The 16,673-nt window shown below is 38.8% G+C and overlaps 1 protein-coding gene across 1 annotated transcript in view; it reads left to right on the plus strand.

Moving 5' to 3' along the window:
- LOC107606777 overlaps window positions 1-6,530 on the plus strand; it is a 43,119-nt gene extending 36,589 nt beyond the window's left edge. Inside the window, exon 3 of the mRNA XM_021107369.1 lies at window positions 6,149-6,530. Coding sequence (XP_020963028.1) covers window positions 6,149-6,492 — 344 coding nt within the window. The 3' untranslated portion in view covers window positions 6,493-6,530. The remainder of the gene's footprint in view (window positions 1-6,148) is intronic.

A 16,673-nucleotide genomic window follows, 5' to 3' on the forward strand; every position in this document is an offset into this window, starting at 1 on the left:
TCTGTGGAGAGTGTTTCTGCTTTGAGGTAATTAATTATGGGGGTCATCCATCCTTGGTCCTGACTTGTTATGGCTAGGACTTTTTCCTCTTCCGAGATTGACGGGTTCTGTAGCATTTCTTGGATGAGGCTTCTATTTTTGCCCCCTGGTTTGGTGCTAGCTAGTTTCGAGAGTGCATCAGCTCGGGCATTTTGTTCGCGGGGTATGTGGTAGATCTTATATTCCCCGAGTTGTCCGAGCTGTTCCTTGGTTTTATCCAAATATTTTTTTATGGCTGGATCTTTGGCTTGGTATCTCCCTGTTATTTGTGAAGTAATTACCTGTGAGTCGCTGAAGATATTGAGTTTTTGAGTTCCAACCTCCTTTGCCAGCTTCAAACCAGCTAATAACGCTTCATATTCCGCCTGGTTGTTTGAGGCCGGGAACCCAAATTTGAGGGAAAGCTCAACTTGGGTTCCTTGGTTGCTTTCTATTATCACACCTGCGCCGCTTCCAGTTTTATTCGAGGAACCATCTACGTAGAGATTCCACTCTGTGGGGGGTTTCCAAGGTATCTGTGAATTCTGCAATGAAGTCGGCCAAGTACTGTGATTTGATGGCTGTCCGAGCTTCATATTGGAGGTCGAACTCAGATAACTCGACTGCCTATTGTAAAATTCTACCTGCTAGATCTATTTTCTGCAATATCCCTTTTATGGGCTGGTCGGTTCGAACCTTAATGGTGTGAGCCTGGAAGTACGGGCGAAGTCGTCGAGATGTCAGTATGAGAGTATAGGCAAACTTTTATATTTTTTGGTAGTTCAGCTCAGATCCCTGCAGTGCTTTACTGATGAAGTATACAGGTTGTTGCCCTTCGTCGTCCTCCCGAACCAGTGCTGAGGCTACTGCCCGACTTCCTACCGCAAGGTACAATATGAGTGGTTCTTCTTTTTGTGGTCGAGTTAGGATAGGTGGTTGTCCCAGGAAGTTTTTGAAATCCTGGAAGGCTTGCTCACATTCCTTTGTCCATTCAAAATTTCTTCCTTTCCTTAAAGTGGCGTAGAAGGGGAGAGATCTTATCACTGATCCTGCTAAGAATCTGGATAAGGCTGCCAATCTCCCGTTGAGTTGTTGTACCTCTTTGACACAAGTTGGGCTCTTCATGTTAAGTATGGCCTGACATTTGTCTGGATTCGCTTCAATTCCTCTTTGTGTGAGCATGAAACCTAAGAATTTGCCCGCTTCTACTGCAAAGGTGCATTTTGCGGGATTGAGTCGCATGTCATGCTTCCTTATAGTGTCGAACACTTGAGCCAGGTCGAACAATAATGTCTCTTCGCTTTGTGTCTTTATCAACATATCGTCCACGTAGACTTCCATGATTTTTCCGATGTTATCTGAAAAGACTTTATTCATTAGCCTTTGATAAGTAGCTCCCGCATTCTTGAGATCGAAAGTCATCACAATGTAGCAGTAATTCGCTTTTGGCGTTAAAAACGAGGTCTTTTCTTGATCTGGTGGATACATGGGGATTTGGTTGTATCCCGAATATGCGTCCATAAACGAGAGATATCTATATCTGGAGGAAACATCTACCAGAGCGTCGATACTTGGGAGTGGGTAAGGATCTTTTGGGCAGGCTTTGTTGAGATCGGTGTAGTCGGTGCACATTCGCCACTTCCCATTTGATTTTTTCACCAAGACGACGTTGGCTAGCCATAGTGGGTACTTGACTTCTCTTATGAATCCTGCCTCCAGTAATGCTTGTACCTGTTCTTCCACAACTTGGGATCGTTTTGCCCCAAGTTTTCTTCGTCTCTGCTGTACTGGCCGAGATCCTGGATAGACCGCCAACTTGTGACACATTAGCTTGGGGTCTATGCCTGGCATGTCTGCAGCTTTCCATGCGAAGAGATCGACATTATCTCGCAAGAACTGTACTAGCACTTCCTTTGCATCTCCTTTCAGGATCGTGCCAATATTTGTCGTTTTGTCCGAGGTATCTCTGATCTGAACTTTCTCTATTTCACCTTCGGGCTGTGGACGGAGTTCTTCTCGTCTCTGAACTCTACCAAGCTCAATTGTATGAAACTCTTCTCCTGTGCCTCTGAGGTTTAGACTTTCATTATAACAGCGGCGTGCCATCTTTTGATCTGCTTTTATTGTAGCTATCCCTTCTGTAGTTGGGAATTTCATGCATAGATGCGGAGTTGAGACTATTGCGCCGAGTTGGTTTAGTGTTGTCCGAACTATTAAGGCATTGTAGGCTGAACTCACGTCGACCACGATGTAGTCTATCATGAGCGTTCTGGATTGATTCCCTTTTCCGAAGGTTGTATGTAGGGACACGTATCCCAGTGGTTGAACTGGGGTATCGCCCAGTCCGAACAGGCTGTTCGGGTATGCTCTAAGCTCCTTTTCCTCTAAGCCAAGCTTGTCGAAGGCAGTTTTGAATAAGATGTCGGCAGAGCTCCCTTGGTCTATTAATGTGCGGTGGAGATTGGTGTTTGCCAATATGATGGTGATTACCATGGGATCATCGTATCCTGAGATGATACCGGATGCGTCCTCTTTGGTGAATGTGATTGCAGGGATGTCGGGTGCTTCCTCCTTCCCTTCGACATGATATACTTCTTTGAGGTATCTTTTGCGGGATGATTTGGAGATTTCACCTCCTGCGAATCCTCCATGTATCATATGGACATGTCTTTCTGGCGTACGAGGTGATCGCTCAGCTCGTTCGACATCTTCATCTCTTCGTCTTTTTCTTTGTTCATCATCTCGGATGGCAAGATACCGATTTAGTTTTCCTTCTCTTACTAATTTTTCTATGATGTTTTTTAAGTCGAAGCATTCGTTGGTGGAATGCCCTCGGACCCGATGATATTCACAGTATTCGTTCCGATTTCCTCCTCCTCTTTTGCCTTTGAGCGGTCGAGCTGGGGGTATCTTTTCTGTGTTACAGACTTCTTTGTAAATATCCACAAGGGACACCCGCAGAGGGGTATAATTATGATACTTTTTGATTTTTTCTCCCGTTCGATCTTTTTTCTTCTTGGATTCTTTATCTCGATAGGTGAAACCGGATTTCGAGGCTTCTCCAAGTCGGAAATTTTCTTCCATGTTGATGTACTTCTTTGCCTGCTCTTGCACCTTGTCTAGAGATGTGGGGTATTTCTTTGATATAGATTGGCTGAAAGGTCCCTCTCTAGGCCATTGATGAGGCCCATGACGGCAGCCTCTGTTGGCAAGCTTTGTATGTCTAGGCATATTTTGTTGAATCTTTCCATGTAGTTGCGAAGACTTTCTCGATCTCCTTGCTTGATACCCAGTAGAATGGAGGCGTGCTTAGCCTTGTCTTTTTGGATGGAGAATCTGGCCAGGAACTTTTTGGCCAGGTCGTCGAAGTTTGAGATGGACTTTGGAGGTAGGTTGTCGAACCGTCTAATTGCTATCTTTGTAAGAGTCGTTGGAAAAGCTTTGCAGCGAACAACATCTGAAGCGTCGGTGAGGTACATTCTGCTTCTGAAGTTGCTGAGATGATGGTTGGGATCTGTAGTGCCATCATACAAAGTCATATCCGGAAGTTTGAAGTCTTTAGGGATTTTAGTCTTCATGATTTCCCTAGTGAATGGATCTTGATCCTTTCGAGAGTTGTCCTCTGGGGTGGTCCGGGTAGCCTTCGCTTTGAGATCGGCTTCAAGTTGTAGGAGTTTATCTTCTAATTCCCGACGTTGTCTTACCTCTCTTTGTAGATCCTTGCCAACTTCTTGCTGGTTTTGGCTTTCTTTTTTGAGTTGCTTTAGGCGATCTTGAAGCGCTTCTATCACTCCCAGATTTGATGAGTTTTTGTCCCCGTTAGATTCCAGGGTATCTTTTAGTGTGGTATCCGCATTTTTGTGCGGTTTTCTATCCTCTAGATCTGAATCGTGGTCGTTGTCATGGTCGTCCGCCATGATGATGGGATGACTTCCGGTCCCCGGCAACGGCGCCAATGTTCCAAGGGTTACCTGAAACTATAGGCCGATCTCGGATGAGATCTTCTGTACTGGTCGAAGATAACATGTCCGGCTGGCTGGTGGCGGCCAGAGCTGTTGTGTCTGACTTGTTGGACTGACTGCACTTCTGATCCTTGGTCACCGGAGGGTCGGGGGTACCTGCAAGAGACTCCGATGCTTAAATTAGCACGGGTATTAAGCAGGTTTTTAGTAGAATCAGAGTATGAGTTATACCTGGGTGCTCCAGTGTATTTATAATGGTGAGAAGTGACCTTTTTAGATAAGATAAGTTAGTTATCTTATCTTATCTTATCTTTGGGTGAGGTCAACTTATCTTTCAACGGAACCGCCCTTCTCTTTGTAGGCTTAGGCTGCCTTTGGTTTGGGCTGCGTTCCTTCGTTTCGGCCTCCTTGGGCCTTCCTGTTGATTTGGCCGACCTCTTTTGTAAAGAGGTCGGATAGTCTGACCTGAAGAGGTCGGTCGCTTTGTCTCCAATCATCCCAGGTCGGATAGCTCGACCCAGGGTATGAACAAAAGACAATCGTACATAAAGAAAAAATGAGGGTCATAATCAGCAAACCCGGTCCGCAGGACCTGGGGCCACCAATTCATACTTGGGCTCATCATCCTCTAAACTACAAATTCTATGATGGGTATGGAGCTCGGTAATAAAATTGACATCTATTAAAGGTTTCTCATCAAGCACAGAATCATCTACCTATCTCGAAAGGGTCTCAGGGATACGGGAAGATATTTTTTCTGACAAAAAGGAAGTAGGTACAAAGGTGGTAAGACCTAGAAATAAAAATAAAATCATCAAAAAACAGGACTTCCAAAAACAAGACAATCTTCCTCCAAAAGCAAACAAGAAAAAAGACCCAGCGACAACATCTAACAAACATGCAGAAATACTAACGTCTCACATTGCAAACGAAGGTATGGTAAAGGCATGAAAATCTCCTCAAAAGCACACCGAACAAAAATAAAGTACTAACACAAATAACAAAAGAGAGAAAAGAAAAACCAACCTTTTCTGTAGAATCAAAGAAGAAGTAGCCGTGACAGTGGAAAGCAACGAAGCACCCAAAAATGAAGAAGCAAAAGGATTTTTTGAGTAAGAAAAAGTGAGAGTGCAGGCAAAAAACTTCGAAAGAAAGACGAAAGAAAACAAAGAAAAAAGAGGGAAAGTATTTATAACATGTAAGGGGCACAATGGTAAAATAATGTGATCATTAAAGAAACGCGCCGTTACCAATGTAACTGCTCCCACGTGTAAATACGAAACCCCAAACGGATGTGACGTTTGATTAGACACGACGGTTGAGAAATTCAAATCACGTCGGATTTAAACTTAAATCACGTCGGTTCCCGACTTGAACAACCTGAGTTCAGTTAATACTCGAATCTGACTCATAGCGAAGAGATCGGACTTAAGTAAGGGCACTGTTTATACCCTAGACTAACACTATAATCCAAGCCCAAGTAAGCCTAAAAGGCCCAATCCAAAGGTTGGCCTTTACCACCTAACCGACCTCCCATAAAAAGAGATCAGGTTCGACAGGAGCCCCTCCCCAAAGAGGTCGGGTTGAGATGAGCTGGCAGATAGTACTTATTCAAATATGTACCTGTCCCCTAAAATCTCATCCATTTCCAGAAGTGATATCTCAACAACCCTAAGATAAAGGGACAGTTATCCACCTTCAGAAGTGGAACTACTCTAACAGTAGTTATTGTATCACTACTATAAATACACTGACACACTCAGGTAAAACAAAGTTCCAATACTTTTCTAAACCTGCTTGCCCCCTTGCTAACTTAGGTATCGGAGTGTCTTTGCAGGTACCACCCCCTCATTCTCTCGCATACACAACTCGGACGGCGGTTCCCAGACGTAAAGTAAGTCGGAGACCACCTTCCATCTGTATTTGGGCCAATCTTACAAGCCCAATTCACCTATCTCAGATTACCTACGTAACAGTATCAAAGTTAAATTAAAAGTTATTAGTAATGTATCAAGTTCACATAGTCTAAAATTAAAAATCCAATAGTCTTTATATATAAATATGAATGAGATCATTTTTAACTCTTGAACTAGTTTTGGGATAAGTTATGCCAACTTAATTTTTAATAATTGAAAACTAATTTTATTTATTATTTGTTTTTGTATTAGCCTTGGAGGGTGATGGAGCTGGATATAGAGACATTGTGCGTATGGTATTTGAGCATATGGAAGGGGAAGAGTTTGAGTGTGCAAGAATTTCAAAAGCAATGTTTGATGCAATAAAATTAGGAAACCACATGATTTTGGAATTTATCTTTGGATACAATGCAAATTTATTGATGGAAGTGAATTCAAAGGGGCAAAGCTTACTTCACATAGCCATTCTAAATCGACGAGTAACTACATACCAACTAATATTGAGCAAGGGTGCATACACCAATGCTATTCTGCAATTCCTTGATTTTAAAGTAGAAACTCACCTGCAATTGTTTTTATGTGAAGTTACTAGTTGAGAATTATTAGATAATAATTTAATCAAATATGTCAAATCATCTAATAATTTTTCATAATAACAAACTAATAATTTCATATAAAGACAACTGCAGTGAGTCTTCTCCAAATTATAATTGTTGTACTAATTTATTAGTTGAATAACAAGTCATAATATATATAAAATGACTTTACGATATAAATTGGTTGATTCAGAGAGCAACTAAGAATTATTCAATCTAAACTAACTTATTTTAATCTGAATTATACATAGGAAGTGGCAAGCATAGTTCCAGGTGCATTTAAAAGCATGAAAAATGTGAAAGGACGAACTCCAGAGGAACTATTCTATAAGAAACACAAAGAGCTTCATGAAAGAGCTATGTCAGAACAGAAAGAAACAGCAAACAATTTTATGATTATTGGAACTCTTGTTACCACATTGGCTGTAACTGCTGCTCTCACTATTCGGACCAACACTGTTCAAGGACCAACTCCTATCTTTAACGAGACCACATGGTACATTATATTCCTTCTGTTAGTGTTGCAAGTGTGAGGAGTGTTGCAAGTGTGAGAAGTGTTGAAATAGTTCTACTATAATCAAATGAGGTACAAGAGAGTCTCAAAAAAAGCATAAAAATATGCATATAACCAGTCAAAACATCAAAGCACTAAAGCTTTCAAATGAGAAGCAAGAAGATGAAATATACCCAAAAAATAGAGCTACTGTCGAAGCCAATTTCTCTCGCTGAAGATCTCCAATTAAAATCTTCACCGTTCAGAATGAAGAATAAGATGTGTAGAATCTACATTCCAAATTTGACGTTGATCCAACGGTGAAAGAATGAGAAAACGCCGTTCAAAGATTGCTGCTCTGTGTAAAAACGGGAAACCTAATTTCTCTCTTGCGAAGCCAATGTCTCCCACCACAAACTTCTAATCAACATCTTCACCGATCAGAATAAAGAACAAGATGAGAAGAACATGTAGTTTAAATTTTAAGCCGATCCAACGGTGAACGAATGAGAAACTGTCATTTGAAATTTGCTGCTTTACAAGAAAACGGGAATTCTGTTTCTCCCTCTTCTCTCTCTTTTGGTGGCTACTCTCTTTCTCTCAATTGACCCCAAAAAATCTGAATAGGGTTGTGAAACAATGGTTGGAAAGAGACACCCTCAAAATATTGGGTTTGGACCTCACAAAGGAGAGGAAAAAAACCCAACAAATCTCCCCCTTCTCGACTAGGTGGAGGCTCTCGCCATTCCGGCGATCAAACAACTTGTTTCAAACTTTTCTCTTGACAATGTTTTTATCATCATATCAGCACCATTGTCATCAGTGTGAACTTTCTCAAGTTCCAACAAGTTGGAATCTAACACATTCCGTATCCAGTAATATCTAACATCAATATGTTTAGATCTTGCATGAAAAGTAGAATTCTTTGCAAGATAAATAGCACTTTGGCTATCACACAATAACACATAACGGTCTTGCTTGAAACCAAGTGCTGCAAGAAACTTCTTCACCTACAACAACTCTTTACATGCTTCAGTTGCTGCAATAAACTCTGCCTCTGTGGTAGAAAGTGCAACACACTTTTGTAGCCTTGACTGCCATGAAATAGCTCCCCTTGCAAACTTGACCAAATAACCTGAAGTAGACTTTCGAGAATCAATATCTCCTGCCATGTCTGCATCAATAAAGCCAACTAGCAAAGGTTTCTCACCACCAAAACTTAAACTCAAGTTAGTTGTACCTTTGAGATATATCACAATCCATTTAACAGCATTCCAATGTTCTTTACCTGGATTAGAGAGAAAATGACTCGCAATACCAACCGTATGAGCAATGTCTGGTCTAGTACACACCATAGCATACATCAAGCTAACAACAGCTGAAGCATAAGGAATTTCATCCATTGTTTGTTTCTCCTCATCAGTGGTTGGACACTGCTTGGTGCTTAACTTAAAATGAGGAGCAAAAGAACTAGCAACACATTTGGCATCATTCATGCCAAATCTTTGAAGCACCTTCTTTATGTACTTCTCTTGTGACAAATAAAGCTTCTTGGAATCTCTATAATGAGTAATAGTCATGCCCAAAATTTGTTTGGAAGGACCCAAGTCCTTTATAGCAAAGAACTTGCTCAACTATTTCTTCAACTCATTAATCCTCAAAGTATTCTTGCCCACAATCAAAATATCATCCACATAAAGCAAAAGAATGATAAAATCATCATCAGAAAATTTTTGCACAAATACGCAATTATCTGAAGTTGTCTTACGGTAACCATGCTTCCCCATAACAGATTCAAACTTCTTGTACCACTGTCTTGGAGCTTGCTTCAACCCATAAAGACTCTTCTTAATCTTGCACACAAAATCTTCCTTTCCTTTAACAACAAAACCCTCCAGTTGCTCCATATAGATCTCTTTGTCTAAATTACCATGAAGAAAAGCTGTCTTCACATCCATTTGCTCAATCTCCAGATCAAAAGACGCTGTTAATCCAAGCACAGCACGAATGGATGACATCCTCACAACAGGAGAAAAGATCTCCTCGTAATCAACACCTTTTCTCTGGCTAAAACCTCTAACAACCAATCTAGCCTTATACCGAGGCTTAGAATTGTGTTCTTCATTCTTGATTCTGAATACCCATTTGTTCTTCAAAACTTGCATACCCTTCGGTAGCTTCACCAACTCATAGGTATCATTCTCAAGCAAGGACTTCATTTCTTCTTGCATAGCTTCAAGCCATTGAGCTTTGCTTTCATCTTCAACAGCCTCTCCAAAGCATTCAGGTTCTCACCCATCAGTCAACAAAACAAACTCATGTGGAGAATACCTTGACGAAGGCTTTCTCTCTCTTGTAGACTTTCTAAGTGCATTTGCAGGAATTTCTAAAGCTGGTTCTTCATCTTGATCATCATCACCAACTTCATCAAGTATCGGATCAGCTGTTCCATCTTCACCTGCACTTATATCATGCTCATTATTTTGAGCTTCAACTCTACCATCTTCTACCATAGGCATAGAGGAAGTAATATCCAAGTCAGAAAAATCATCACTAGGCTGAACCATTGGCTTCTCCGCATTATCAACATCCTTCAATGTTTGGTCTTCAACAAAGACAACATCTCTACTCCGAATCACCTTCTTGCTAACAGGATCATAAAACCTGTAACCAAACTCATCCATGCCATAGCCAATAAAAATACACTGTCTAATCTTTATATCGAGCTTAGATCTCTAATTTTTAGGAATATGAACAAAAGCTTTACATCCAAATACTCTTAAATGATCATAAGAAACATCTTTACTTGACCATACCTTCTCTGGCACTTCAAATTGCAAGGGACCACATGGTGTCCGGTTCAAGACATGAACAACAGTGCTCAAAGCTTTACCCCAAAAGGATTTTGCCAATCCAGATTGTGACAATAAGCACCTAACTCTTTCAACCAATGTTCTGTTCATCCTTTCAGCAAAGTCATTCAACTGAGGAGTCTTCGGAGGAGTCTTCTGATGTCTTATACCATGCTCTTTACAATAAGCATCAAATGGACCTGAGTACTCACCACCATTGTCAGTACGAATGTATTTCAACTTCTTCCTAGTTTCTCTTTCAACAGAAGCTTGAAATTGCTTGAACACATTCAAAACTTGATCTTTAGTCTTCAAAGTGTAAACACATAATTTTCTAGAATGATCATCAATAAAGGTTACAAAATAGATAGACCCTCCAAGTGTTCTTGTCTTCATCGACCCACATACATCAGAATGTACCAAGTCAAGTATCTCCGGCTTTCTTGAAGGTGGATGACTCTTAAAAGAAATCCTGTTTTGTTTTCCAGCAAAACAATGGTTGCACTTTTGCAAAGCAACCTTACAACCAGATAAAAGGTTCCTCTTGGATAACATATCCATACCCTTCTTACTCATATGACATAATCTCTTATGCCATAAATCGGTTTCATCAACAAACTCAGCAGCATTAACAACATCTTTCACAATCTTTGCTTGAGTTAAATAAAGAGTAGAGTGTCGTGTACCTCTAGCAACAACCATGGAACCCTTGGTGAGCTTCTAACTATCACGAGAGAATGAGCTATCCAAGTCTTCATCACACAACTTACCAACAGAAAGTAAGTTCAACCGAATATCTGGAACATGCTTCACACGCTTCAAAGTCAACTTGGTACCGTTGGAGGTTTCTAAACAAACCCGTCCAACACCAGCACATTTTGCAACACCTTGATGAGCCATTTTCACATCACCAAAATCACCAGGAGTATAAGAGGTAAACAAATCCCTCCTAGATGTAACATGAATAGAAGCACCACTATCAATCACCCAACTAGTGCTATTATCAACAAGGTTAACAGATTCAAACTTCTCAACAATAAGAAAATCATCATGAGTTACATTAACCTTGTCTTCATTGCTACCATCATCTTTATTTGTGCTCTTGTCTTTACTTGCCTTGGCTTTCTCCTTCTTTAGCTGCCAACAAAATTTCTTCACATGTCCCTTTTGACCACAATGATAACACTCAATATTCTTATATATTCCTCGAGACTTGCTTCTGCTTTGATCTCTACCTTTAGGACCTCGACTTTTGTTTCTCCCCCTAGACTCAGAAACAAGAACATATGAATGTGTAGTCGATGTACCTTGTGACTTTCTTCTCATCTCTTCATTCAAAACACTGCTCTTGGCAAGATTCATAGAGATTACACCATCAGGAGCAGAATTAGACAATGACATTCTGAGAATTTCCCACGAGTCTGGTAAGGAGCCAAGAAGTAACAATCCTTGAACCTCTTCATCAAACTTGATACCCATGGAAGATAATTGATTCATAATTCTTTAGAAATTATTCAAGTGATCTGTCATTGATGTCCCATCTGTATACTTCAAAGCCAACAACTGCTTGATCAAAAACATCTTATTATTCCCAGTTTTTCGAGCATACAACTGCTCAAGCTTAATTCAAAGGGTCCGAGCATGTGTCTCTCCAATAATATGGTTCAACACATTATCGTCAACCCACTGCCTAATATATCCACAGACTTGTCTATGCAACAAAGTCCAATCATCATCAGACTTATCATTAGGCTTCTCTGTACCAAAAACTGGTTGATGAAAATTTTTGACATAAAGCAAATCTTCCATCTTTGACTTCCACAAATCATAATTAGGACCATTAAGAGTGATCATCCTACTAGTATTAGTATTAGCTTCCATTGTTCACAGAATCACAAGCCCAGAAAAATACCAACAAGCTCTAATACCAGTATGAAAGAGCCTAGCAGTGGAAACGACACAAATGTCCAACAAAAGAACAATATGGAAGCACTCACAACACAATATGACAGCAACTATAACAAGCAAATATAACAAGTAAAGGAATAACAAGAACACACCGAGATTTTAACGTGAAAAATCCCCTCAATGTGAGAGGTAAAAACCACGGGTCATCCAGACCAATGAAATAGCTCCACTATAATCAAATGAGGTACAAGAGAGTCTCAAAAAAAGTACAAAATTGTGCATATAACCAGCCAAAACATCAAAGCACTAAAGCTTTCAAATGAGAAGCAAGAAGATGAAATATACCCAAAAAATAGAGCTATTGTCGAAGTCAATTTCTCCCTCTGTAGAACTCCAATTAAAATCTCCACCATTCAAAATAAAGCACAAGATGTTTAGAATCTACATTCCAAATTTCACGTCGATCCAACGCTGAAAGAATGAGAAAACGCCGTTCAAAGATTGCTACTCTGTGTAAAAATGGAAAACCTAATTTCTCTCTTGCGAAGTCAATTTCTCCCACTGAAAACCTCTAATCAACATCTTCACCGACCAGAATGAATAACAAGATGAGAAGAACTCGCAGTTCAAATTTCAAGCCGATCCAACAGTGAACGAATGAGAAACTGTCATTTGAAATTTGCTGCTTTACAAGAAAACGGAAATTCTATTTTTCTCTCTTTTCTCTCTTTTGGTGGCTACTCTCTTTCTCTCAATTGACCCCAAAAATCTAAATAGGGTTGTGAAATAATGGGTGAAAAGAGACACCCTCAAAATATTGGGCCTGGACCTCACAAAGGAGAGGAAAAAATCCAACACCTTCTATCAATCGTTGTTATAACAACCCTCCTTGTTTTTTCAATGCTCTTCTTCACTTTAGTTATATACAGCCCACGCAAGCAGAAAATGTTTGACCAGGTCAATGCTCGTCACCGAAAGATTGCAATTGGGTGTTTGTTTCTTTTTCTTTCTATAATCACCATTACTTTCACTGCTCTTTGTGCTGGTGTTTTAATCTTTTCTTTCTTCCCTAAATGGATCTTCATTTTCGTAATTGCACTTGCTTCTATGCCACTCGTCTTCTCTTGTAAGATCTATGATTTTGTTACCCCAATAAGTCTTTTGGTACATAAGAATGATCTTTTCTGAAGGCTCATTCCAATATAAGAAATTATCTGAAATTATCTGAATAGTGACCAATTTTAAAATAAGGCCGTCAAACCAATGCCAAATCAAATTGGTCATTAGCGATCAATTCAGAGACTAACTGTTTTTGGTCATGGAAAAAACCAATCGATCCAATTGGTCGTTAAAATCAGTCTCTATCAAAAAGTTTCTTGTAGTGTTTCTTTGATTAAGTTGCTTAATACATTGTAGAACAAAAAGGCTATTAAGAATGTTTGTAAGATGATTCTTTCTAGAAACATTAAAGTTGTTGTCACCTCTTTTGGCAAATTTTTTGTTTTTTTTTTCATATATATATTATTTCCTAACTAGCATTCTTTAATTTTCTCTAAAAATTACATTATGCATGCCTTACAAGTACTTTCATCTTGTATTATTAGGGCTGACAATGGATAGAATAAGGTAGGATAAGGTTTGGACTCTACTCTAATCTTATTCGCGGGTTAAAAACCTTTTTAAAATTCTACCGTACTCTACCTGCGGGTTGAGAATATCTCAACCCTAACCCTATTCGCACCCTAAAGTACTAAACCCTATTCTACCATCAGAAAAATAAAAAATTTTCAAGCAAATATAAAATTCAACTATTCCAAATTTCATACATATTAATAAAATAAAAAATAAAAAACTAAATTCAAATTAAAATTAAAAATAATAAAATCTTAAAGAAATTCAACATAAAATTACAAATAATATGATCATCAACTAGTTTAGTGGTTATTTTAAATTTTTATAAGAGAAAGATTGTAAGTTCAACACTCATTTTTTTCACTACATATATAACTTTTACATATATGTTATATAATATAATAGGGGTGCGGGTAGGGTAGGATAGAGTATACCCTGAACCTACCGCACTCTATCCTATCCGTAGCGGGTCGAGTAGACAACCCTATCTGAATGGGTTGGTCTGGGTTGAATACCCGCGGATAAGGTATATATTGTCAGCCCTATGTATTACTGAAATTAACAGTGTTATAATCATGTGACACATGAAAAATTAGCGACCTTAAGAATTGTAAAGGAGAGTAACTCTTTTGTTTTAAATAATCAAGATGCTCAAGAACAAGATTAATAAAGAAGTACAATCTGTTATGTTAGTTAGCTTTAAGTAATCTTTAGCCTCTTTATTAGTTTCGGGTAAGATTGTTGAGGTAGAGGAAGTGTATATAAGGCATTAGCCAAGTATTACTCAATATGATTTTTCTAATAGCAATTCAGTTTTTATTTTTCTGCAAAATACTCATCACTTCTATTTTTCTGCTGCATAATTCTCTTCTTTAGTGTAGTTGCTGGTGTTCTAAGTCATTGCTGTCATTATCCTTTCAAACATGACATCACATCAGTTAGAAGAAAAGGTACTTATTTGTTTTGGTGGGAAACAAAAATAGTTAATATCAAGGTTGCGAGAACCAGACCGGTCATCGAACCGGTCAAGTGACTGATTTAATGGTTCAACCGTGGTTGAACCGTGGTTGAACCGATTTAATTAAATATAGAGCGAAATTATAAAAAATTGAATACATAATTTTAAAAAGTTAAATTCAATAATTTTAAACTAATAAGATTCAAAATTTAACAATTTCACAAAATGAACAATACATAATTTATCATTAAAAGGCCATAAACAACTTCAAATGACAATATTCAAAACGCACATAAATGACAAATGACAAAGTAACAAACACAATGTTTTGCAACCAAAAGAAACAATGTTCAACAAACAATACTTCAACTAAACAAAGACACTACTCATCAGAAGTCATAATCATCATTAAGTGTTCCGATGTCTCCATCATAAACAGGTAAGCAAAGCCAGCATCTTCAGAAATATCACCAAAAGAAGTATTTGAGGATTCAATTACAACATCAGACATATCCACTTCAACTTTCATATCTCCACCATCTAATAAAATAGAAAGAAAACTCAATAAGAAATCAATGTTAATGACATGTATCTTTATGGAAGGAAACAAAGTTTGCTATGTCACTCACCATTAGGATACGAAGGCATAGCATTATCAGTGTATAGTGTATTTTCAATGCCTTCAACATCTCCATTAGTAAATTCAGGATCATCCTCATCTGCCATTACCCAAAAATCTACTGTGTCAATGCTTTGAATGTCAATTGGGTCATAATTCCTCTTCTTTCGATGCAACCTAGATTGAAGGCGTAGGTTATAGGTGACATAAACAATGTCACTTAACCTTTGATGCTCTAATCAGTTCCTCCTCTTTGAATGGATTTGTTCAAAAAGGCTCCAGTTCCTCTCACATCCAGATGAAGAAGAGGTTTGATGAAGAAGATGAACTGCCATTTTTTGCAAATTAGGAGCACTCCCACCATGTAGCCTCCACCATTCACCTATATAGATATAAAAATCAAATACTTTTTAATGTTTACCAATTATCACCCAACATAATAAACTTTGAAACTAAACTGAACTTGGATATGAAATAAGTCAAATAACTTACCAGGTTCGAGTCTTGATGCCGCTCTCTTAGCACCTTCCCTCCCAAAACTTTCTTTACAATCTCGATATAGCTGTATCTCTTGCATTGCAGCAACTGAGTCATCACAAAGTGTTTCAACATCAAGCAAATCAAGTAAAGATCTCAAAACATTTGCCTTCTCAACAAAACCCTCACTGTAGAAAATGCCCGGATTTAAAAAGTACGCTGCCGCATGGAGATCACGCTTCAAATGCTTATCCCACCTCATTTTCAAGATATTCGTGTATGGCGTATAAGCAGCTTTCCGATTTCTGAACATGGTCTTGATAGCCTTTTTTGCTATTTGCATGCCTTCATACACGATTCCCAAAGAGGGTTTTTCATCAGCATCAACAAGCCTCAACAACTTAATAAGAGAACCAACAATTTTCACAGTGGTAAGACAGTCTTGCCAAAACTTACTGTCCAAGACAATTGAGCTAACCATCTTTCCATTAGCACGACATACCAGCAGGACAATAAACTAGAAAGTTAATTAAAGTTCATTGCCTTTGATCAGTCCACCCATCTGCCATCAGTGTACAACCCGTGCTTTTCCATGAGCTCCTATACTTTTCAACCAGCAACTAACACTCTCTCTTAAGATCAGCCAGCAAATGAACTCTCATTTCATCATATGAAGGTCCCTTAAAACCAGATCCAATTGCAGCAACACCATCCAATGCAGGTTGAAAGTAAGGTGATTGAATTGCATTGAAACTTGAAAGGAATACGTGCATCAACAATCCATTTGGCAAGTCCCAACTTAGCCTTGTGCACAATTTCTTTGCTAGCCAAAACACTTCTCAAAGTTGGTTGAGATCCTGGAGTAGTTCTTTCTTTAAAGTAACTTCCAATTTGTGTAGCTACTACAGCTCTTCTCTTTCCTTTGTCTCCCGTTGTTGTAGGAACAACAGCTTGTATAGGGTTAGGCGATTCAGCCTCTTGTGCATGTGCTTCCCCACCATAAGCCTCCTCCTCAAATTTTCTTTTCTCCATCTTATTTTTCTTGTTTTCCATCAGAATCCTTTTGAATTGAAGTTCAACTTCTTCAGTTACTTTGCTACATACTTTGATTTGTCCAGGAATTTTTGCAAGATGATATTTCATCCTATATATCCCCCCTCCATTATAAGTATTCAAACAAAAGATACACGTATATTGTGCCTTATGATTTTTATCATATTTCACAGTGAAATATTCCCAAGC

This window comes from Arachis ipaensis, chromosome B07 (genome assembly GCF_000816755.2).
Source record: "Arachis ipaensis cultivar K30076 chromosome B07, Araip1.1, whole genome shotgun sequence".
NCBI classification, from domain to species: Eukaryota; Viridiplantae; Streptophyta; class Magnoliopsida; order Fabales; family Fabaceae; genus Arachis; species Arachis ipaensis.